Below are 25,629 nucleotides of genomic sequence, written 5' to 3' on the forward strand. Positions count from 1 at the left end.
TCCTATCCTATCCTATCCTATCCTATCCTATCCTATCTTATCCTATCCTATCCTATCCTATCCTATCCTATTCTTCTTTATATACCATTTCAGGTATCCCTCGACATACAATAATTCATTTAGTGACCATCCAAAGTTGCAATGGCACCAGAAAAAGTGACTTATGAACGTTTTTCACCCTTATGACCGTTGCAGCATCCCCTTAGTTACGTGATCAAAATTCAGATGCTTGGCAATTGACTCAAATTTATGATGGTTACAGCATCCCAGGGACATGTGATCATCTTTGGTTAGAAAAGATGATAGGGAAACATGTAGATTTTAAACCTGAACTGTTTCTATTAGGCATATTACCAGAAAAACTTGATAAGCAAACTATATATTTAATATTGCGTGTCTTAACAGCAGCAAGGATTATATTTGCGCAATATTGTAAAAATGTAGAAACACCGTGAGATGATGAGATAATTAGGAAGATGCTAGATTGTGCAGAAATGGATAGACTTGCATTGAAAATTAAACAGAAAGAAGATACAGAATATTATCAAACATGGAATTTATTTTACCAGTGATTGGGAAAAAAAGGGGTGAAGTTTAAGAATGTGATCAGTATTAAATACCCAGACAGCACAATGTTTATTAAGCTCTAACAAATGTAAACAATAGAAAATTAATAAAATTTATTTTTTTAAAAAATAAGATGCTTGGCAATTGACTCAAATTTATGATGATTGCAGTGTCCTGGTGCTCATGTGATCAGCTTTTGTGACTGTCCGACAGGCAAAGTCAATGGGGAAGCCAGATTCACTTAACAACTGTGTCACTAACGTAAAACATCAGTGACTCACTTAACAACTGTGATAAGAAAGGTCGTAAAATGGGGCAGAATTCCCTTAACTGTTTCACGTAGCAACAGAAATTTTGGGCTCAGTTGTGGTTGTACGTTAAGGACAGGCAGATTCCTGGTGGTTTACAACCATATCAATCATTAAAACGTTCACAATAAATAATAGATGAGTAAAAATCAATTTAAATATAGCCATCTTCAATTCATTCAATACGTCCAACTTAAGTGTATAACTTTGTTCTATGTTACCAAATCACAGAAATTGGCCTAAAACAAAGGCCTTTCATGTTTTGATCTTAGCAGCCATTCTAAAAGTCACAAATACTCAAAATATATTCTCTGGATGAGACCAATATCTCATGGTATGCAACTCCATATTAATATGTTGTTCCTCCATATTTGCCATGTTCACAGAAAATTCTCAGAATTCTGACCGGGTATCGGCTTCATTCAAATCTATCTTTCTTTCTTTCTTTCTTTCTTTCTTTCTTTCTTTCTTTCTTTCTTTCTTTCTTTCTTTCTTTCTTTCCTTCCTTCCTTCCTTCCTTCCTTCCTTCCTTCCTTCCTTCCTTCCTTTCATTCATTAAAAAAATAGGATGCCAATCTCCCCTACAAGGCAACTGCAAGGAAGAATTTCTTCCTAGTGGACAGTCATTTAATGATGTCAAGTCCATAGAATTAATTCATTCAGATTCTCATTTGATCTTCCTCTTATTTGGCAGTCTATTTTGAAAAGACCAGTGATGAATCACAATAACAGGCAAATAAATGGACTTTGGAGGAGAAGGAAGAAGAACTAAATGAGCAAATTCTCTCATTTATTTATGAAGGAATGCATAGTCACAAACACTTGGATACTTTCTGATCTAACATTCAAATAAAGTATTTTACATTAGATAATCATCAAAATGGTCTTTTATTGCTAATAGTACATTATTTTCAGATTCCAAAATTTAATTATGCATTGTGTTAAAAAAAATTCTTTTGTCTGTTCTGATTCTTCTAGTATTTAGTTTTATTGAGTAACATCTGGTTTAATATTTTGAGAAAGGGAAAATAATTTCTCCTTGTCCACTTTATACCCACTATGCGTAACTTTCCACTGGCAAACTTTAGTTAAAAGCATGAGTGGGTCATCAGACATTTCCGGCTAGCAGTTAAAATGCTCATTACTATTGCTATGTAAGGGGTCTCATCCTCTACCGACATAAAATTCACAGAAACATTCCTTTTGGCTTTGAAATGAAAATAATTTAACCACTAAATTAGTTCATTTGCATATTTCCTTGTAATTCTACACACAAGATACAGCACGTTAGCAAGTTCCTAAAGGGGAGCAATTTATTTTAAAAAATAAATAAAGATCACATTAGATTCAGCTGCACTTTGATTTTTCTAATCAATATTGATTAGCCAGGGGACATGGTGAAGCAAGTATTAATTATAAACAGTGAAGATTCTAAAGATGAAGAGCCACTATTAACAAGTTAGAATATTAGCACTTACCCAGGAGACATTGCATGGGGACCCAACACATGTAAATGGTTCTCAGACAGACCAGATGGGAGTATTGGAGCAAATCGGAAATCATATTTAGCATTACAAAGACCTTAGAATGACTTGCGTTTGAATTCCAGGAAACATTTCCAAGGCAGGCAGTTTATAAATCGCTATAATCTGCCAGTATTTCATAGGTTCCACATATAAAATGAGTTTAGGAAAGAAGAATGAAAAGAATTAAAGGGTCAGTCAAAAATGAAGGGGGTAAACCTAGCAACTGGGGTTGCTAGGGAATTTTCTTCTTCCAAGAGAAGTTGTCTGTTATTAAATTGTGCTATTCTCCTGTTGGAAGAAACATCTTTCTGGGTTCAGTTCCAAGTGGGGAAAAAGACACTGGAAACATGGTGGCTGCTTGGAAAGATAGTTTTAATGGTGGACAGGATCACATGCCCTCAAGACGAGAAAAGAAGGGAAGGGATGCTGAGAGCGCCTGAGTTTTATACCGTCTCTGGGGTTTGAATTTGAGCTTGTCTTCTGATTGGTTGTCAGACCCCCATGGGGCCATGCAGGGGCAACTCTGTAGGCTGTCCCGAGTCCCAAGCTTGGTTGACTCTTGCTGGGTGATGATGTAATGAAAGGGGCTTTGGGCAATTCCTATTATGGCTCTGCCTGAAGCAGGTAGATCTTTGTTATGTAGAATAGACTGGCCCAGGTCTTAATGGCCCATCGACAAAGGTTGGCGGGGGGCGGGGCTGAGTTTCTGCCTTGCTTTTAGGGGAAATATTCTGCCTTTTAATATTTCCTAAAATATCTAATTTTCCTAGGAGAGGGGTGGGTGCTAACTTCCTACACTCCTTCACCTAAACACTACGTTGTTCCTTTGGAAACATATGGCTGGAAGCTGACTCACAGAATAAATATGAGATTGGGAAACATCAGAGGAAAATAAATGGGATGCAGGAGCAGGCAGATGGTGTTTGGGGATCCTTGATCTAAACAACCCAATTCTACCTCAAATCATTATAGGAAGGCTGAAGCTCACTTTTCTTTTCCTTTCTGTTTTCGTTCTGTGCTGCATCAGGGTAGATTGTAAGTTTGACAGCATGAACTATCTATCCTTACTGGACTGAAATACTGACATGGATATGTGCTTAGTTACTGCCATAAGGTTATGTTGGTATCTGTGGGATGAATTAGTTTGGTCTAGCAGTTAAGGTACCAAGCTAGAAACCAGGAGTGTGTGAGTTTTAGTCCCACTTCAGGCATTAAAGCTGCTGGATGAGTTTGGGCCAATCCTTCCCTCTCAACCCAACCTACCTCAGGGTTGATATGAAGAAAAATAGGAGGAGGAAGGAGTATTAGTTATATTTACTATCTTGACTTATTTATAAAAATAATAAAGCTGGCATATAAATAAATAAACAAATATATTTGTGCTGTACCTATTTATAAGAGGAGGTAGATCATCCAATCTATTCAAATAGTATATATACGCCAATATGAAAGTATAGGAAGAAATGTTATTATTTCAAGAGATCCAACAACACATTTTTATGAGACTTCTTGTGAGAATAATGCAAATACAATATTACAAATAAAGAGAAATGTACTCTTTAATTGGACAAGACAATAGATTATCTTCCCTAAAAAGCAGGTTTTCTGCTTTGGCGAAAGGAGACAAGTAAACTACTATGTAATAACATCTAAACAAATATTTAGAATATATAAATTCCACTTAGGTTCTAGAAACCGATGAAGCCCATAACTTGCAAATAAAATTAAGGTGATTTTGCTGGTTTTATTTGCAATCCAAATAATTTCCCCCAAATAAGATAATTCTTTATGTGTTTAATGCTAAGCCTGCATTATTTTAAAGGGAAACTTCTCATTAAAAAAAATCCAGATAATCCTTTGGAGGATTAATATCTTCAAGCCATTTTCCACAAGAGCTTGTCCTGACTAGACAACTTACTAAAGAACTCCAAGGAAGGGAAGAAAACCCTTATTGAGATCTCCCCTCCTCAGAACAAATCCAGGGACTAAGGCTGATAGGAAGAACAGTTGCAATGTTGTTGATATGATGGAAGCCTTCCATGATGCACACGACACTGAAGCAAATCTACCCACAATCTTAATATTAGTGGAGAGTGACTTATCACCTTCTAAAAGAGCCCAAGAGTTCTGGAACATTATTAAAGATGGCCTTCTATAGAGAGAGAAGGAAAGGGAGAAAGGGGAAGGAAGAAGGAATGTAAGCCTTATAGACTAGGGGTCTCCAACCTTGGTCCCTTTAAGACTTGTGGACTTCAACTCCCAGAGTCCCTCAGCCAGCAAAGCAAAGCTGGCTGAGGAACTCTGGGAGTTGAAGTCCACAAGTCTTAAAGGGACCAAGGTTGGAGACCCGTTATAGACTGCTTATGGCACCTACCCAATTTTGCTTGAGGAAGTTGAGTTTGACTTAGGATCACCCAAATGAAAATGCAGTATCAAAAGAAGACTGAGTCAAAGCTTCTACTGAAAAGAGTATAGGATGTAATTGCATATGTGAAATTCTGTGATCGAGGTCAGCATATAGGGAATTGCCACAAAAAGATTAACATTTTACAGCTTCCACAGAGAATATTGTGGGCCAATGCATCATGAGCAGTGACGGCACAGTGATTAGAATGCACTATTGCAGGCTAACTCTGCCCACTGCCAGGAGCTCAATCCTGACCAGCTCAAGGTTGTCTCAACCGTCCATCCTTCTGAGGTCAGTAAAATAAGGACCCAGATGATTGGGGGCATTAAGATGAGTGTAAATCAGTGGTCACCAACTGGTGACCCATGGACCACTGGTGGTCCGCGAGAAAATTTTGGTGGTCTGCAGAAAAATCATTTGCATTTTTTATATTGCATTTAATCAGGGGTCCTCAAACTACGGCCCCTGGGCTGGATACATGCAATGAATGTTTGTGTTGCTACAGAGAATCTCCCCCCTTTCAGGGTCTTTTTGTGTGAGTCAGAGGGGGGCAGACATTCTGACTCAGGATCTGCTTCAGCCTCCTAGTATGCGGCTTTAGGCGAAAGCTGGAGGGAAGCGCTGCTAGTGGTGAAGAGCCAGAGGGCTTTGTTCCAGTGGGACTGCCTCATGGCCTGGAACTGGCTGACCATCTCAGCCTGCTGAGCCTCCAGGGGCTGCAATCTGGCCTTGCAAGCCCACAGGTCTTCCCTCTGCTTGAAAGCCTATCCTCGTAATCCTCAGTGAGGTGCTTCTGCTGAGCCTCCTTCTTGGCCAGATCCAATTTGAACTGAGCCAGCTGTTTTGCCAATCCTTTCTTGTGGTGGCTGCTTAGCTCCAACAACTGCTTCCTGTTGGGGCCCTAAGGAGCCTGGGCAGGCAGGCGAGGAGTGGCTGGGAGGGGAGAGGCGGGGCACCCCTCGTCACGAGTGACACTGAGTTGGCCACATCCAGCCAGTCACATGACTACCTAACCATGCCCACCCAGCTGGTCATTAGGCAGATCTTATTAGTGGTCCGGGGATTTAAAATTATGAATTTAATGGTCCCTGAGGTCCAAAAGGTTGGTGACCCCTGCTGTAAACTACTTCAAAAGAGCTGTAAAACTGGTATATAAGTCTAAATGCTATTGTTAAGTGCTATTGAAATTACCCAGCCCAAGTGCTGCCTTGACTTCATTATATTATGCCATCCTGTGGCCATGGGTGGTGTGGCTCAGAGCTGGATGGTGTTTCAAGCAGATATGTTTGTTATGATGAAATGGTCAGTTGACATTGTCACAGATGTTGGCACAAATTTTATGGCAGGAGTTGTAACAAAACTGTGGCTGTGTTGTATTGTAATATTGTTATATTGTAGTAATGTAATATCATTATATTGTAACAAAACCTGGTTATCTTCTCCAACCTGGGGTGCTTTAGTTGTAATCTATTTTTTGAACTGTAAGCCACCCAGAGTCATTGATTTAGGTGGGCAGCTATAAACATAGAATAAGTAACTACATTGACCTTGGTGTCAACCAGGGGTGAAATCCAGAAGGTTCTGATAGGTTCTGGAGAACCAGTATGGAAATTTTGAATAGTTCAGAGAACCAGTAAATGCACCTCTGGCTGGCCCCAGAGTGGAGTGGGACAGAGATTTTGCAATATCCTTCCCCCAGGAGTAGGAGGGAATGGGGATTTTGCAGTATCCTTCCCCTGCCACGCCCAGCAAGCCATGCCCAGCAAGCCACACCATGCCCAGCAAGCCACGCCCACAGAACCGGTAGTAAAAAAAATTGAATTTCACCACTGGTGCCAACTGTCTGTCCTGTACTATCATTAGATAAATAGTTCAGAGGAAAAGTATAATGATTATAACCATAAATAGGAATTAAACAGAAAATTCAAAGGCACTGTAACTGCATTGGAAAATACCTTTATTGATATAATGTTCATAATGCATTGTCAGCAAAAATGTAAAATATATATAGCTTGGCACAATTAGATTCTCAAAGGAAAAAACAGAAAATTGATGGCATGGTATTCCCCCATCAGATCAAACTACAGAATATGATGAAGTGATTGACTTAACAACCTCTAATTATTTGATGGTGTTAATAGAATTCATTTCATATGGCAGCCTTTTCTTTCTTTTTTAATAAGACATTAAGGTACATAAAGTTTAGTTCCAAGTTATATATCCAGCTGGAAAAATAATCATATAGCTCAGATAAACTATACTAATCCGTTTGATTTGGGGGGGGAGGGGGAATATAATCTCTCTCATTGCCATTGAAATTGTCAAATTCCCTACTTTGAAATTTGCCCAGGGGACAAAAAGAGAGGCAGGTAGAAGTAAAATAGTAGTGGGAATGCACAAAGAAGAAACATGTTGAACTATTGAGATGAACTCCAGTATTCGACATGATCTGGAAAGGGGGTGGGAAGCATGGGAGGATGGGCTATTTGCTATTTTTTTTTTTTTAAATGATGCCACATCCTCTTTCAAACATGTCTGGAGCAGGCAGTTCTGCCTTTGTGCATAGAGTGCTACTTAACGTTTTTAAAAACCATGCAAGTTCAGGCATTAAGTATATAGTATCTGAAAGATGCTAGTTTGGAGAAAACTAGTTTAGAGCAATGGTTACATAGAGTACTAAATTGGCCAGATATGTTGCTAAGGAATAAATGTGAAGCTAGCAAACTTTTTCCTCATAAAATAAAAATTCCAGATTATTAAGATTTGACACTGGACTTAGATACCACTGTTGTTGGTTTGGATGTCTGATCTGAAAATCCCCACATCTTTTGAAGAAATCGTGCTTTGTTTCTTAAACCCAAAATGAAAAGGGGCTTCTTGCCACTTTTAGCCTGAATTGAAGAGCTGCTGTCACTCATAGGTCAGGGCACATTCAGAGGCTTACTAGCCACAGTGTTCATGGGCATGTGGCTGTCCCCTCTCACAAGTGGTTGAGAGAGATTGTGAGGACTCTGCATATTACCCATATCGAATTTTATAAGAGAGGTGGGTGGTTCTCGAAGCTCACTTGGTTCCATATTGATGTCCGCAGTTGGTTCTACAAACATACCACTTGTCCCAGTGTCTGGCTGTCTGAAGCCAGAGGGAGTTGGGTACAATTCGCCTGGAATCTCACTCAGTCTATCAGTGGCTGTGGGGAAGACCTTCTGGATGCCTGCTGCTGTGCCTTCAGGATTGGCCTGGCCCACTGGAAGAAATCCATCTTGACCTTCAGGAGGGGGTTCAGCTTGGCCTGAAGGGAACATAGCTCCTTGCATGCTAGGAAGGAGAAGCCCAGTGAAAAACTGGGAAGGTGACTGCCAAGGCAAAAAGAAAATAAGAGAATATGCATCAAAAAGTTAAAAGATCTCATGGAGCACTTTGGACATTACAGAGAAAGACGAAAGAGAAACAAAAAATGAAAAGAGAGAGAATGTAGGGTAGTATTTCTTGTTTTCAACTCCTCCATTAAAAAAAAAATGCAAGGAATTCAGCATTTCCCTCTTCCCCTGGTGAGATCTAAAAAGCCAAATTCTGAAAAACAGAATGCTGGATTCCATAGCCTATTCATATTTTTAAATCCAAAGAATCCTAAACCCTAGCCCTACTTGTTAGAGGACAACAATCTTATTGAAAACATTCTCCACTTAAAGGGCTTCTCAGTCTAAATGCAAGTTCTCAAGACAGAGAACCATGCAAGGACAAAGCAAGACCCTGAAATGTATGGAACAAGTCTTGTTCCTGTATAATATTTTTAAATGAGCAGCCAAAGTTGTAGCAATCATTTCTAGATTTACATCCATATAACTAAATTAGGTTCTGTAAAATTGTATACAGATCTATACCATCTTTTTTCTTCCTCTTTTGTCCCTTCAAACTGTAGTATAAACTCTAAAGCAGAGAAGGACGGAAGGAAGGAAAAAGGAAGGAAGGAACGAAGGGGGGAAGGAGGAAGGAAGGAAGTGGGGAGGGAGGGAGGGAGGAAGGCCTAATTTTTTATAAGAGCCCAAATGAAATATCCTGGCCTCACCAATGTGAATTGGTGAAGCCTTTGGTCCCCTAATGGCATTTTGTCTGACCCTGTGAAGAAGGCTTAGAAGCTATAAATCACACAGTCTGGATGGTTTGGAATTGGGCTTGTGATGATTCTGAACGATCCCATGAAAATAGAAATATGTTAGTAGATTATTTACCATTTCCTCAGAGCTGAGCACTGCACCCTAGAACACCAATCAGAAAATGCGGGTTTGAGGGAGCAGAATGGAATAAATAAACATTTAAAGGCATGGAAAAATGATTTCTAAAAAGTTTACAAAAATGGTGGTGGTGGTGGTGGTGGTGATGATGATGATGATGATAATGATGCAGCACAGTCTTATTATGATAGATAAAGGGGTGTCCATAGGTGTTCCAAAATCTACAGGATTACGGGCATGGAATAGTGATCAAAGCTCTATGCCTTTAATAACGGAGCCAGGCCCACCATCCTGCAGATCTTTTCACACACACACACACACACACCTTCAATAAGACCTTTGTGATTGGCTAGGTCTGGAAGCAGACACTACAAGAAATGCACAACTTTAATATTATATGGAATATTAATAGGATATTGAAAGCCTGACAATTTGTTTCTCTCCACTTTTATACTAAACATAATCAAGACAGGGAAATCTTGATTTATTTCCTCATCACTTGCTATCCATTCCACAAGCTCATATTTTGAAAGGGCTTTTCCTTCTCTGTACTTTTCCACAATCACCTTCTCATGGATGTTGTCCAGCGAAGAGCAATCTGGGGTTATACACAACCCTCCCATAACCACATCCTACAGAATATCCCAGTGTGGTTAGGCTAAGATTGTTGGCCCTTTTGTTGGATTTTGCCTTATTCTGATTTTTTTCTACGAAAGCAATAGCAATAACAGTAAGACCTATATATTGCTTCACAGTGCTTTACAACCCTCTCTAAGTGGTTTGCAGACTCAGCCTATTGCCCCCAATAATCTGGGACTTCATTTTACCAACCTCAGAAGGATGGAAAGCTGAGTCAACCTTGACCCAGTGAGTATTGAACCTTTGGCAGCCAACAGAATTAGCCTGCAATACTGCCGTCTAACCACTGCACCAAGGGCTCTTAAGCAAAAGTTGTGCCTCAAAAGCAAAACTTCTAAAACACTTTTTCCATTAAACCCCTTAAGCCCCTCCTCCCACAAAAGGGACAATTATTTGCATAATTGTGGGACGCGGTGGCTCAGGGGCTAGGACGTTGAGCTTGTCAATCGAAAGGTTGGCAGCTCAGCGGTTCGAATCCCTAGTGCTGCCGTGTAATGGGGTGAGCTCCCGTTACTTGTCACAGCTTCTGCCAACCTAGCAGTTTCGAAAGCACGTAAAAATGCAAGTAGAAAAAATAGGGACCACCTTTGGTGGGAAGGTAACAGCGTTCCGTGCACCTTTGGCGTTGAGTCATGCCGGCCACATGACCACGGAGACGTCTTCGGACAACGCTGGCTCTTCGGCTTTGAAACGGAGATGAGCACCGCCCCCTAGAGTCGGCAATGACTAGCACGTATGTGTGAGGGGAACCTTTACCTTTTTATTTGCATAATTGAAGGACTCTCTGGAAGTGCTCTGTGGCCCTTAAGAATCCAAATAAGTTTCCTAAAAGAACCTAAATTTTCTTATTTTTATAAAAAAAAAAGAATTGTTTTTGATAGTGCTAAATAATTGTCACCACTGTGATTTCATGAGATTAGTCCAAAGAGCACAAACATGTTAGTTCAATCCTGCTTTGAAGTGGATTAGTGAATGACAGATAAATCCATTTCCTCTGAAATCAAGATCTGAAATGGACTTCCACTTCAGTCAAGCCTGTTAGCAACACCATTAATGGTGCCCCAGTTCCTCATTTTTTAACAGAGTCCTAATCCTCCTGGAAAAAGATACCCTTCCAGATATTATGCTGAAGGAAAGAAGCCCATTGCATTGTCTTCCCAAGTGTATTTCACATATGGTAGGAATGAGGGAGAAAGTTGTTTTATACTAAGCCATGCCACATTCAGTCCCATTAAGATCAAAAAAGCTGGTTGCTCCAGATGTTTCAGAGAGGTTGCTTTTCTAGACCCACTTGCAGATGCTAGGCATTGAGACCTTGGGCATGGCAAAGCACATAATGGCAAGAATGCTGGATAGCCAGTGATTAGGATCACAACTGGACCATTTTTCCTCCATTGGAAAAGGGTTGAATGAAATGATCTTTAAGGGAAACAGGTTTTACAATTTATCCATACCCACTTCAGGCTATGGACATTCCCAATAAATGATTGAGTAAGCATTGCTGTTCCAGCGCAAACAAGCCAGACATCCACTTCAAAAAAAAAGCAAAACTATTCATTATGCAAAAAAAAAAAAAAAGAGCCTGAAAATCTCAAACAGACTTTCTGTCTCACTTCTTACCTGTGGTCCCATCTGTGTAACTATAATTGGCAGCATCTGCAAGACAAGTAGTAATAACTGCATGTATGTTATGCCTTTAGTTAACTACAGGTAAGACTGAAGGAGGAATTGGCTTCTGGGGTGGTTTGTCTTTTAGCTATTCAGCACTTGTAAAACATGCTTCTATTCTGACCTTGCAATCCTTTGGCTCATTAGACAGCCTTTCTTTAGATTCATTTTAAGTTACACTTCCCACAATCATGTTTAAGTTGACAAAATCAATGTAGCCAGTATGACAATTCTGCTTGGACTTTCTTCCCATAATGCTAGTGTAATCCTCATTCTCTTGCACCTCAACTTTGTGTGAAGCAGCTGGTACTATTCTTCACTGGTTATACCAGGATGAAGCTTTCTCCAATCAGGTGCCCTCCAATTTGTTTGACTTCAAGTCCTACCAGCTCCAGCCATCACTAGGGAAAAATGAGTTGTTTCGCTTCTCATCCAAGAAGCTTCTTAAGCTCTGAAGAAGCTTCTTGGATGAGAAGTGAAATGTCTTCGGAGAAAAAAACAGAAAGTCCAGTTGCCTCCTAAAAAACCACCTTTGGGACATGCTGGGTAATAGTGTGTGAATATACACCACATATAGACGCAGATGATCACAGAAGCTGATTTAAGAGAATTAAGAAGTTATTTATGTTTACTATCCAATGTCTAAGTCTGGAAGGTAAGTATATTTGCTTCCTAGGATTGCTGACTTAGTTAGTTTCTAAAATGGAGAAAGATGAACAGTGGAAACCGATGAGGATATTAGCCAGCCTGGATTCTTAGAGGAGTTATAAAGTACTTACTGCTTGCCCTGGCGGTAGCTGCTGTGGTACAGTCATTCCCCCACCAACTAGAGGCAATGTTTGCATTGTGGATAATATTCCTAGGAGAGTAGAAAGCTGCATGGGAAGTGGATTAGAACATAATTAGAAAGAAATACAGAAAGAAAGAAAGAGAGAGAGAGAGAGAGAAAGAAAGAGAGAGAAAGAAAAAGAAAGAATGAAAGAAAGAGAGAGAGAGAGAGAGAGAGAGAGAGAGAGAGAGAGAGAGAGAGAGAGAGAGAGAGATGCAAAAAAAGCATTGGCTGACATGATTAAAATCTTCAACAAAAATATTTTTATTTCTTTCTAATGTCAAATATAGCGCAAGAAAAGGACAACAGTTTTACCACCATGATCCTGAGCAAAATGTGTAGGGTTTACCATCCACACATGTCACTGATGTTTCAACTCCCAGGCAAAAGCGCCAAGATTTTGGCACCAAAGTTAAAGATTACAGCCCTCTGGCTATTCTGCAACATCTGAAGACTGACATATTCTACCAACAAAACAGGGTGAGAATCCTGTGATCTTCCAGATGTTATTAGACTCGCATTCTAACCATCCCTGACAATAAATCCTGGAGGTTGGAGATGGGGGCTCTTGGGGTAGAGCTGGAAAAAAAATTGCTGCTTGCAGGAAAATGCTGTTTAAGAGCCATTTAGTGCTATTGGTACCCTTTTAGTTGGGTACAAAATGGGAAACTAGAAAAGCCCCCTCTCTGAATTCATTTATATTTTCTCAGTTGGCTGGCTCATTGTAAAAAGTCTATTTTTTTCTCTGCCAAGGGAATTATTTTAATCCACCTGGATCTTGTGAATTGATTCCAGTTGTGTATTCTAACATCATGGCTGCTCTTTTTCCAACTCCTGTGGAAATATATTACTTCCAGTGTTCTACTTGTATATTTTATAATCTCCTTTCTTATATCAGAATCCTCCACATCTATGTTTACAGGATTTATTTATTGATTTTTTTTCTCTTATTATCATTCATTGATTGATTATATGCCATCAAGTCAGTGTTGACTCTTAGCAACCACATCAATAGATTTTCTCCTGGGGGATCTGTCCCCAACCTGGTACTTCGAGCCTTTTAGGAGCATCATAATCATTATTATATTAAACTATTACATTTTAAATTATTAAAATTATTATGAAACCTTGATGGAGGTATCTTTTCTTTTCTGTACACTGAGAGCATATGCACCAAGACAAATTCCTTGTGTGGCCAATAAATTCTATTCTATTCTATTCTATTCTATTCTATTCTATTCTATTCTATTCTATTCTATTTTATTCTATTCTATTCATGAAACCAAACCTTACAGATTCTAAAGCAATAGAACCGGAAGGGCCCTGCATAAAAATTCATCCTGAATGCCATCTGAGATGCATTTTTACAAATAGGGCATAATCACAAAGGCATCCTTTTGTCTTCTTGCCTTCAAAAGTGTCAAAATGGAGCATGGGGACTCCTGTTTTGACTCTGAGAAGGCAAGAGGCTTAATGTGAGAAGAAACATCACAAAGTTCCTTGCCTCTTTTGGATTTTATTTACTTTTTTATGCTTTTAATATTTTATTTACTGTTTTTATGCTTTTAATATTTTATTGTACGCTACCCAGAGATGGGCAGTTTTTAAATATGATACCATAGAACAGGGCTGTCAAACTCCCAGCCCACATGCCGAATGTGTCATGCGCTGGCCATGTCCATGCCCGGTTTAGCGAAGCACGGAAAAGTCTGATACATCACAGGATGCCATGACGATGTGAGTTTGATACCCCTGCCTTAGATAGATGATAGGTAGATAAACAGAAAGACAAACAGACAGAATGTTTATAGGCAACTCAGTGTTGTGTCTTGCCCGCCCTCAGAGCAGCCGGGGCCTTCTTACCTGCTCCCGAACACTGAGGAATGTATGCCTCCCGGCCCAAGTCCTGGCTCCATGCCCACACAAACTGCAGAAGAAGGAGCATCTCCCTCCCCCAGCCCTGACTCCATGCCCAGGCAAATGGAGCAGCTAGACCCCTCCCCCTCCTCCACAGCAGGTGAGCCCGAGGAGGGTTTACTCCCAACAACAGCTGATTGGAGTGACCCTCGCATCAGAAGATTGGAGAGGCGGAGGCAACAGAAGGAAGGGAGGGGCAGGCCTTAATGAGTGCTGAGTCATGGAGCCACACCCCATGGCCTATATAAAGGATCTACTTTCTGGCAGTCTCTGAGTCAGGCAAAAGTCGAACTTATCTTGCTGAAGTCACTTACTGGTCTCCTGCCTGCTCTGAGGACTTTGCTAGGACTTTGGGCAGAGCTGCAGAGGCAAGCCTGATTCGGATTTCCCTGACCCAGCCGTCAGCGGAGGAGTGGGACACGACACTCAGTCCCAAACCTTTGCAAATAATAATCCTTTCAATTGTCCATGGGAAGCAGTGCAGATACAAAACAGAATCATACATTCCACAGAATGGAAGTCCAATATTAATTGGATTTCCAAAGACAACAGTAGGGGAAATAGTTCCCTTATTCAAACATCTCCTCTTTATTGAAAATCTATTATATGCTGGATGTTGCCTATAAAAAGGATCCTATAAAAAAAAACTCCGTGGGTTGCGCAATACATACTGTCTCAGCTCTCATAAATACTGAAGAGATTCTCCATCATTTTGTAGTAATTGCCATGTTCTGCAGTCACAATTGCTGGCTAAGTACTTCTCAGAGCATCTACTATTAGATATTGCTAAAGACTCTTCTCTGCTTGTGGCATTCAGTTTTTCTTCAATAAGTGACCCTATCCTGATTTTCTTACCGAGAGGTTTTTTGTTCTTTGATTTGCAGAAGCAGTAAGAAAACAGCAGCATCCTACTATGTTCCAAAATAAATTTCTCTAGTAGGTGGATGCATGAAGTTGAGTGAATTTAGAACCAGCCCTTTCAGACAAGTTTGGAGAATTTTGCTAATATTGAGAAGATAGAGAAAAAAAACCATTCTGATTTAAAAAAAAGATTCTGAAAGCAGAATGCTCAGGAATCTTTCCTTTCCTTTCCTTTCCTTTCCTTTCCTTTCCTTTCCTTTCCTTTCCTTTCCTTTCCCTTCCCTTCCTTTCCCTTCCCTTCCCTTCCCCTTTCCCTTCCGCTCACTACCTGCTTGTATCACTCCGACAAACTTGATATAAGAAGTCTATATCATGCGGAAGTGACATTCTCACAGAGAAATGAAAATGGCTGAACCATTGCCAAGAAAGACTATATGTAGAACTATCAGATATGGGTTACAAAAGTTTATATGATCATTAGCACTACAAATTTATCTTTTGCTGCCATCCAGCTGTTGGGATGTTTGCAGCCCAGATCTGCCAGTCATCCGATGGAAAGCACATACTGTACAATACAAAACAAAGCATATACAATGGTACACTTGCTTAGTGCAGAAAATAACTTACATAATTCATATCTATCGGGAACACCTGATTCTGTGGTAGGCTGATGACAGGAAAGTTCTGTAACACAAAGAATGGATGGGTTTATGAAACTGATTCTTGCAAGCATTTTAATGCAATTCTGTGCATGGCTATGCAGTTCAATTGGAATTGCTTCTAGCAACCTGAGCCTGAAGTCATAAAAAACATAATTGCTGGACCTGGCATTAGTGCAACAGTTCTTCCTACTTTGCACTTTAATGTTCAGGGACAGAGAGCATAACTGCAGAGTAATATCTGGCAAATGAATCAGAAAAAAAATGAATCGCAGATAGTTTTTCACAAAATAATTTTAATCCTTCATCGTAATCAGACTGCGGAAAGTTAGCTGCCTACCAAGATAGATAATTATTTACAGAACTGGTGCTTGAGCTGTTTACCATACACATATACACTTAAGCTTGGAGGACAGCATCTTTTGATAGAAAAAATTATCTATAATATTTGCAGAATAGTAATGGATTTTTTTTTAACCCTCTGACTTTAGAAAATTCTCCACTGAATTATAAATAGCATCTTCTGATTTGGTACGACAACCATAGCCTTGTGGTGGCGAATAAAATACGAGGAATTGTCACTGGTTGTTGTTACCATTTTTATATTCAGAGCCCACCTTTTGTATAGCAGAGATGGAGAGAAAGGATACACTTGATCAGTTTTGTAAATAGTATTTTTAGTCCCATTCATTTTTCTGCTGTCAATTTAACAAAACTGATAACAGTAAAAAGCAAGAAGAAAGATCTTTAACTGTTTCCCTCAGCTTCCTTCTCTGATGTAGGCAGCAGGGATCTCTCTATGCATTCAATACTCTAGTTCAGGGCTCTCCAACCTTGGCAACTTTAAGCCTGATGGACTTCAACTCCCAGAATTCCCCAGCCAGCTTTGCTGCCTACTAATCTTTTTTCACTCTCTATTTCAAACCAAAATCAATGGCAAACTACGGCACGTGTGTCAAAGGTCAGTGGTGGGTTTCAATTTTTTTTTACTACCGGTTCTGTGGATGTGGCTTGGTGGGCGTGGCTTGGTGGGCATGGCAGAGGAAGGATACTGTAAAAACTCCATTCCCACCCTACTCCAGGGGAAGGTTACTGCAAAATCCCCATTTCTTCCCAATCAGCTGGGAATTGGGAGGCAGAGAATAGATAGGGGCAAGGCCAGTCAGAACTTTTACTACCAGTTCTCTGAACTACTCAAAATTCCCGCTACCGGTTCTCCAGAACTGGTCAGAACCCGCTGAAACCCACCTCTGTCAAAGGTAACATGCCACCTTTGGGTGGCATGCCTGCAATTCACTAATACCTGACCTTTGGGTGGCATCGCCTGCAAATCACTAATACCTGACACCAATGATTCTTGAAAGCATGCTCTATTCTCACACAATTTTCAGAGGCTGCGGAGCCTGTATGAGAATGAGGGTGTACTCTCATATAGCCTCTGGAGTCTCTGAAAATCATATGAAAAACAGCCTGTGTTTTTTGCATAGTTTTTGGAGACTGCAAAGGCCATGGAAGATCATTCTCCAAAGCCCTTCAAGAACAAAGGCCTCATGCAACCCAGAGAAGCTTAGGGTAGGCCAAAAAGGGCTGTCACACAGAAAAAGAACACAGCCTGAAGTGCATGGCAGATCCTGGGCAAGGATTGTCCCTGAACCACAGAGACAATTATGCCTTGGGGAATGGTGTGAGGTGGTCTTTTTGAGTGGCCTCTATATTCCCACCATATGCAGGGTGACCTAGATTGAGGAAATTAAAAAAAAAATGTTTCTTTTTTATTTGGCAGGATCTGTGTGACACACCAACAGAATCAAATTAGGCATTGATGGATTTTTTTTGTCCTTCCAAACCCCAAACATTCATCATCAATGATCAATGGAGTTCTGAATTGCTAGGTTTCAGCTCACTTCTAACTTAGAAGAGGATTTTAATTGGGCAGAGCCTAGATAGCAAGCAGATGGATGCTGAGTTTTGGTTTTTCTCTTTCAGTGCTATTCAAAGGATAATGAACAAAGGGATAATATATTAATTTTTTTTTTAAGCTTACCACATTTGGAGGCTGATTTCCCTGTAGGTTTAGATCTGGAACCAGCTTTGCTGGAGGCAGTACAGTCCTTTGCCGGGACTACAATTTAGAAAGGAATACGGTGAATAGTTTTATTTGTTAAATTTATGCTTTGTCTTCAGAACCCAAAGCAACATACATTGCACTTCCTCTTCTAGTTTTATCCCCTCATCAATAACCTTGTCAGGAAAGTTGGGGTCAGAGATGGTGAAAGTCCCAAAATTACCGATGGAAATTCTATGGCTAAAAGTGAACTAGAACTTTTATCTTCTTGAACTTAATCCAACATCTTAATTACCATACCACGCTTGGTTAGATACTGAAATTTAATTTAAATTAATTGAAAGGCTCAGGGTAAGATTTTGTGATTATTTACATTTTAAAAGAAAATAGTCCTCTCGGAGAACAAAAAGCATACTTCCATCCCAAAGTCCTGATTCTGACCTGTATTTTTAATTCTAATTAAAAATTTAATTTTAATTAGCATTATACATTATAGCAACTGCCTTTGCTAACATGATTTCAAAGACTATTTTCATTTTCTCCCTCTTAGTCTAAGACCACTAGTATCTTTGTACATAAGGCTTTCAATATTCAACAAGATTTTCAGTTGTAAGAGTCTCCAGGAATAGAGCATCTTACAAAGAATATTACCAAAATGCTACAAATGGTGTCAGTGGTTCAGTTTCAATGAAGGGAAAGGAAACAGCTCTTTCACTACACAAGCCTCTGTCAGCCATAATTAAATGAAGAGATTTTTTAGTCAGGCTGGGGATTGATGTAAAATCCAAGGAAAAGAAAAAGGAAAGATAATGAGAAGTTCAGGTATAATAGCATTATAAAAAAAAATTATAACAACATTGAAGAAGTTCACATGAGTACTAATTGCTGCAACTTGAAGCAAGGATAAAACCCTAAAAATTTTCCTGATTAAATGATAATAATGGGCCACTCTCTTATTCATCTTAGAAACCTTCTGGATATGCAAGGATTTATGGCAAATAAAAAAAAGCAGGAGGAGGGAGCATATTCCATGAATACTTTCAAAGAAAGTTTGCAGATTGAGACCGGGAAACACTATCCTTCCTGCTCCCAGTGAATTTCTCCCTTCGGCACAATAAAAAAAAATGCTTGGGACTCAGATGGAGGCATCATTTGCAACTGGAGAATCCTTTGGCTTGTACGTCATCTCCATTTGCAAACAGCAAAGATGGGAGAGGTTGAGAGAAGCTCAAAGGTGGTTCTGGCAAATGTAAACTACATTGTAGGGAATGAGGAATTGGCCTTCTCAGGCTCCTCTTCCTCCAACTGTTGTTTTGTCATTTTTCCTGAATCTCAGAATATACCTAATCAGGCTTTCCTTCTATGGGTGCTTATAAGACTTTTCTAGGGTTAGGATTAGGGATTCTAAGCCATGGGTGTCCAACCTTATCAACTTTAAGACTTGTGGACCTCAACTCCCAGAATTCCCCAGCCAGCCATGTGTCAGGGATCCAAGTATAACAACCCCAAAGCAATCAAAACCCTGAGGCCTAGAGTTTCCTCAAAGCACAATTTTATTTGGGATGTCATATTTGGCACAGCTGGTGAAAACCTGACTCTGAAGGACCCAGGGTTTTCCCCACCCAAATCAAAACCCAAAGTTCTTGTCCCCAGGTCACATGTCCATCACATAGTCCAATCAGGTCGCAGTCCCAACTCTGGGTGGCTTTGGTCATTGCCTTCTAACATGGATAGAGCATCCTTGGCTCCCGTGGGAAAGAAGGCTATTTTGGCTACATATCCCCCAGCTATCTCTACCTCCCCCCTCACGTTCCCACAGCTCCACCTGCCTTGCTGTGGCAGACCTAAAGATGCTCCCAAAATGGTTTCAGGGCTGACATCATGCTGGCTGGGGAATTCTGGAAGTTGAACTCCACAAGTTTTAAAGTTGCCAAGATTGGACATCCTATTCTAGGCTAAATTGATTGCCATTAGATTTGGTTCTTTTTTTTAACTATTACCTAACAAACATATAATAAGTTTATTTTCTTCAAGCCAGCAATAACATTAATCAGTACCTACTTGCCAATTTTATTTCATTTTTATTGTTTGTCTTGTTTTCATCCCATTGTTTCCTATTTTGCTTTGTTTTTTTAAATGTGTTTACTTATTTTTATTTATTCAGAATGTGTTATTTGGCTTCGTATCATAAATAGAATTGTTGTTATTTTATAGCACTATATATCAGAACAATTGCAGCGCAAGACAGTTAAATGTGACCTTTTTTTAACCAACTTGTTTCCATTAAGAGAAATAAAAATGGCAGTACCTGAGCTTGCTGTGGAGTATTACCGACGGCTATATACCTTTGCAACAGGCGTAATATCTGGCAAATGAATCACAGATAGTTTTTCATACAATGATTTAATATTTCATCATAATCAGACCACTGTAAGTTAGCTGCCTGCTAAGATATATAATTATTTGCAGATTTTCTTGTGCTGGAGCTGTTTACTATGCACATATATACTTAACAGCTCCTTTTGATGGAAAATTATCTATTATGTTCACAGAATAGCAGTGGAATTTTTTTTGGGACCTTCTCACTTTAGAAAATTCTCCAGTGAATTATAAATACAATAGAATACAAACAGCATGATTAAAAACAAATTCTTAGAGGACAATAGTTTTGACCAGTACCTTTAATTATACAAAATTTTCAACAGTAATTATAACAAATAAATAAAATATTTTTTCCAGGAAATGAAAAAATCCTGAAGTTCTGCATATGCTTATTCTGGCTGCAATTTTGCTCACCAGCTGCTTACATTCCACGAACAGCTATGGGATTAGTGCTGAAAGTCTAAAATTACTCCATTGAATGTATAAAGATTTACTTTTGAGTAAACACGCCAAAGACAGCACCGTACATCCGTCTTTCCCAATATGACATGTTCCACCTGTGTGGGCCTCTAATTCCAAAACCTTCCCAACCAAAATGCGCATTGCAGTACTGATTTAACTGCATGCTTGGAAAGTTGCCGTTCACAACATCTGGAGATTGTCACCTTGGAGAAGGTTGATTTACAAGATTGCAGTCACAATTATTTCTTTTTTAACCTTTTCCCCCCCTTCTTGTCCTTCCGTGGATAGAACAGAGGATTTCTTAAACAGGAAAGGGTGGAAATAATGGAAAGTAATGCCATGTCTGGAGACAACTCAATCATAAGATATATTGAACCAGTGAGTATGACATGACTTTATAAGAATTGGTGGGGAATTGGTGGGAGGTAGGAGGATCTGGTTCATGGGGCACTTACATTCATGTGGTGTAAGTCCCATTGAAATAGGTGTCTTGTTACACTGATACATACTCCCTTCTAATATACTTCAAGATTATCCTGAACTTCTGAATGGATGCCACCTTTGGGTAATTTGTGAGAAAGTTGATAAAAATTCTATGGAAATAATCTGCCTGAGGCACCAAATTGTCCTGGACTAGTTTTGGCCTTTTTGTAGCTACTCAAGATGGTGGCGCAGTGGTTAAAATGCAGTACTGCAGGCTGCATTCTGCTGACTATTGGTTGCCTGCAATTTGGCAGTTCGAAACTCACAGGCTCAAGGTTAACTGAGCCTTTCATCCTTCTGAGGTTGATAAAACGAGGACCCAGATTGTTTGGAGCAATATGCTGATTCTGTAAACCTCTTAGAGAGGGCTGTAAAAGCACTGTAAAGCGGTATATAAGTCTAAATGCTATGCTATTGCTACTCTGCCTTCTCCATGGCAGCAATACAGCTGCCTCCATTCCTGATTCATCTGCTTCAGATGGCGTATTGCAAAGACAAGGAGAAGCAGGGAACCACAAAGGAGCAGTGGGGAAAATTTTTGGCAGAGCTTTACCAATTTTCATCTGGTAACATTGGATCATTCTCTTGGTTCCTTCAGAGCACTGATTTAACTGATTTGAGAGAAAAGGTACCAGGTCTGATGAGGGTCTCCATTACTCTTTTGTTTGGCCAATAACAAGAGATAAGGTGAGCCGAAGTAGGGAAAGTGGCTAAGGAAACTAGCAGCTCAGACAAAAAGTAGAGGAACCTAGGCCTCATAATAATGTGTCAACATTTTCTAGATAATTAAACAATTCAGAACATGCGATGGATGAACATGCAAACACACACTGCTTTGGCAACTCACAGCCCTGCAGCCTCCCCCTCTCCCGCTGTCACCCCCATGTTATTTACTTCTTTGCTGCTGCTTGTAGCCAGAATCCCACCAATGTGGTTGATCTGAGGAGAAAGAACATAAATTTTAAATGAAGCATACCAATATGTCTTAATCTTATGCAATTTAGTCTCCACCGAAGTCAGTATTCAAGCTAAGATTTGCTGCAGTAGCCTCTTACAAAGAATCCCCCTAACATTTAACAGTATAGCATGGTCTATATCCAATGGTGGGACTCAAGTGATTTAACAACCGGTTCTCTGCCCTAATGATTTCTTCCAACAACCAGTTTGCCAAACTGCTCAGAAAGTTAACAACCGGTTCTCCCGAAGTGATGCAAACTGACTGAATCCCACCACTGTCTATATCACCTAGGAGGAACAATACTACACAATTCTCACAGCTATGTCCAAGGCTAGGGAGCTGCAAAAATAAGACTTCCATTAACCACCCACAATGAAATTGAGCAGAGAAGTCAAACCTCACTTGCATTCTTTGAGTGCAAAAAAAAATAATGATATAGTTTACCAGGCACTTCCTTATAGTGGTACATATAAATACTCTGGGGGGTTATTTGCACACTCCCAGCAATATTAAGGTTGCATTGGTTGCCAGAGAAACATTAACATAACATATGATTCATTTCTCAGTGAGTGTCCACTCCTTTTCTGATGGTTCTTTAAAAGCACGGTGGTAAAACAGAATCATAGAGTCTTAACTATTCACAGCTTTCCTCAACTGTTAAATTACCAACACATCACCAAAACATTTTAATGTACTATTTTTTTAAAAAAAAAATTTATTTGTCACAACAGTATATATAAGCATAAGCATGAAAATAACTATATAATATATAAGCATATATATATGAGCATAAGCATGTAATAACTATATAAATTGTATATAATGAAAGGAAACAGTAGGATAGGAACGGTAAGCACGTTTGTGCTCTTATGCACGCCCCTTATAGACCTCTTAGGAATGGGGTGAGGTCAATAGTAGAGAGTTTTTGGTTAAATCTTTGGGGATTTTGAGAAGAGACCACAGAGTCAGGTAGTGTGTTCCAAGCACTAATAATTCTGTTACAGAAGTCATATTTTCTGCAATCAAGATTGAAACGGTTAACATTGAGTTTAAATCTATTATTTGCTCTTGTATTGTTATGATTCAAGCTGAAGTAGTCTTCAACAGGAAGGACATTGCAATAGATGATTCTACACAGGCCTTGTCGAAGGCGGCAGAGTTCTAAGTTTTCTAGATTCAAGATTTCAAGTCTGGTGGCATAAGGTATTTTGTTGTATTCAGAGGAGTGGATAACTTTTGTAAAATATTTCTGGACACGTTCAATTGTATTGATGTCTGAAATACTACTGAGAAATTCTCCTGGGATTTCCAACACTAAGACAATCACCAGTTTGAAAGACACCAAAAATTCATGGCCAGAGAGGCTCTTTGTTCCCATTATTTTTCAGATTATTTTCCTAGAATAGTGCTCAGGAAAGGTACTAAGGTGTAAATTGCTGTGAGAAATAAGATAATTTCCTAATCAATGTCCTTTCCCAGGCCATTCTCTAGTTTCCTTTCATCCATTTGCTTCAGATAACATTTGATCAGAGCAGCTTGCTAAGAACCCACTCTGCTTCTTGTTGTCTCGCTTTACATAGCCACAAAGATGGGAGGCATCTTGGAGGCCAACTTAAAGTGATCCTACAAAGCTTTTAACTTTGAGAAAATTGGGGGACACTGATCTAGTCCTACAAATATATAGAATAAAGAAAGTCAAATCACCCGGGAGCTCAACTGAGTTTTCCTCAACTCCTAGTATTTTATATGGGCTCACATGTTTGATGTTTTCTCAGCATATGGACATTGTCTACTATTGGTTTCTCTTATCACTAACCATTTTCTCTCCCTCTCTGTGTCTCTCCTTTTCTCTCTTTTCTTTTTACCCTCTTTCTCCTTCACTCTATCTACCCCTTGGTTATAGTTCAGCTCAGTGGTGGGATTCAAGTAATTTAACAACTGGTTCTCTGCCCTAATGATTTCTTCCAACAACCAGTTTGCCAAATTGCTCACAAAGTTAACAACTGGTTCTCCCGAAGTAGTGTGAACTTGCTGAATCCCACCACTGGTTCAGCTTAATATTATGTATTTTGTATCTGTTCCATTTCACACTTCACTGTGTGTTTGTAACAGAGCCAATGTATTGGGTAACTTCCTTAAAGGATGTTAAATAAGTTTAACCCAGCCCTTCAAATATTTTTTTCCAGTTTCTTAGTATTGGCTCCAGGGTACTTAAAACATTAAAGGGGAAGATAGGGAGGCTCTGATTCAGTCTCTTTTTTTCCTCTCAACTTCTCTTTATTCCTCTCTCCCCCACCCAACTTTATTTCAACAAAATAAAAACACAAGAAGAAGTATAATCCTAGAACACTGAAACCAGTTAGAACATAGAACAATTGGAAGGGGCCTCAGAGATCTTCTAGTCCAACTCCCTGCTTAAACAGAAGACCCTAAACCATTTCAGACAAATTGTTGTCCAGTCTTTTTTTGAAAGCCTCCAGTGATGGAACACCCACAACCTCTGAAGGTAATATATTATTTTTGTTCTCATTTTCAATTCAGCAAGCAGAATATCTTATTAGTTTCAATCTCCGAACATGTACATAAGCCCATGCAGAGACATTGCACAAATAGTGGAGTATTATCATTGTTTAGATTTTTCCCAATGCACCAGACATTTCACATATGAAATCTAAGGAATCTATTTGACTATAAGAGTGTGATTTCCTCATGTCTCTTTGAAAAAAGAGAAGATGGGGGGATGATTTTATACATTTTAACCCAAGTGGTTAAGATTGTTCCAGGCTGCCTAGAAGGCATATATATATATTGCCTGCAGACAAGCTATCTGAAAAACAAACTGAAAGAGAAACAATTGCAAACTCCCTCCTCCAAACATCATTAAGACACCAAAAAATCTTGAAAAAGCTTAAAATTCAGCACATTCCTTGCCCCCAGTTCTCCTTCCTACAACAATGCAAAATAAAGGCTTCTGTAGTTCTCTCCCTAGGATGTTTGGAGAAGAGAAATATCCCAGAATAGCCTTCAGACAACTGAAATTCTATTTAGAAATGTTGATAATTGGACATTTTTACAGCTGTTAATACATGAGATTTTATTACCTAATGAGAATAGGTAAGATCAGATAAAGAACCAAACTACTTTACACAAAGTAAAATCTCAAATTTTGAAAGATGGGGGAGGGATTTGGTGCTTGTGCAAGCTTGGATTGACAGAGAACAAGTCTGTTTGGCGTCAGGTGAAACTTGGCTGTATGCTTTATAAAATACAGAATACACTTTCAGCTTGCTAAGAAGGTACACCACCAAAAGAAACATGTGAAAAATTTTTTAAAGATAACTTACTGGTATGGAGAATGTCAGCCCCAAAAGAGAAAGAAGTAAAATTATAATCTTCATATTTCAAGTTGGTACCTGTAGGAAGGAATAAGAATTTTTTTTCTCTCTCTCTCTCTAGTATCTTATAAGCATCATTATTCACAATTATCAACCTTGACATTACAAGTATCTCTTACCCCACAATTCTCTTGCAGATGTAAACAGAACAACAGTTTGATGCCTAGAGCTCTTCCCTCAGTAGCTGTAACCCTTCTGAATGGTATCTGTCCCCCTTGCGTGAATTTAAACTCCTATTCAGGTGGGGAGTCATTGGAGCAAAACCCAC

At 39.4% G+C, this 25,629-nt stretch overlaps 1 protein-coding gene across 1 annotated transcript; it reads right to left on the reverse strand.

The window, feature by feature from the left end:
• Nucleotides 1-6,804: 6,804 nt before the first annotated feature.
• On the reverse strand, nucleotides 6,805-25,382 carry AMTN (amelotin). The gene is made up of 9 exons (XM_058165838.1): nucleotides 25,311-25,382; nucleotides 21,903-21,947; nucleotides 19,990-20,046; nucleotides 17,661-17,738; nucleotides 15,585-15,641; nucleotides 12,130-12,225; nucleotides 11,303-11,338; nucleotides 9,041-9,067; nucleotides 6,805-8,164 (listed from the first exon to the last, which is right to left on the reverse strand). Exons 1-9 carry the CDS (start codon nucleotides 25,362-25,364, stop codon nucleotides 7,730-7,732), a joined length of 885 nt encoding a protein of 294 aa, XP_058021821.1. The 5' UTR covers nucleotides 25,365-25,382; the 3' UTR covers nucleotides 6,805-7,729.
• Between the last annotated feature and the right edge of the window lie 247 nt (nucleotides 25,383-25,629).

Source organism: Ahaetulla prasina, chromosome 2 (assembly GCF_028640845.1).
Source record: "Ahaetulla prasina isolate Xishuangbanna chromosome 2, ASM2864084v1, whole genome shotgun sequence".
Lineage (NCBI taxonomy): Eukaryota > Metazoa > Chordata > Lepidosauria > Squamata > Colubridae > Ahaetulla > Ahaetulla prasina.

Bases quoted from the DNA above. Each gene is read 5' to 3' on its own strand.
- AMTN (XM_058165838.1), bottom strand. From the start codon at position 25,364: ATGAAGATTATAATTTTACTTCTTTCTCTTTTGGGGCTGACATTCTCC. The intron at 11,339-12,129 runs GTAAGTACTTTA...CTTGTCTTGCAG, and splicing joins AGCTACCGCCAGGGCAAGCA to ATGCTGCCAATTATAGTTAC. The intron at 8,165-9,040 runs GTAAATAATCTA...TTGCCTTGGCAG, and splicing joins TGCTCAGCTCTGAGGAAATG to TCACCTTCCCAGTTTTTCAC.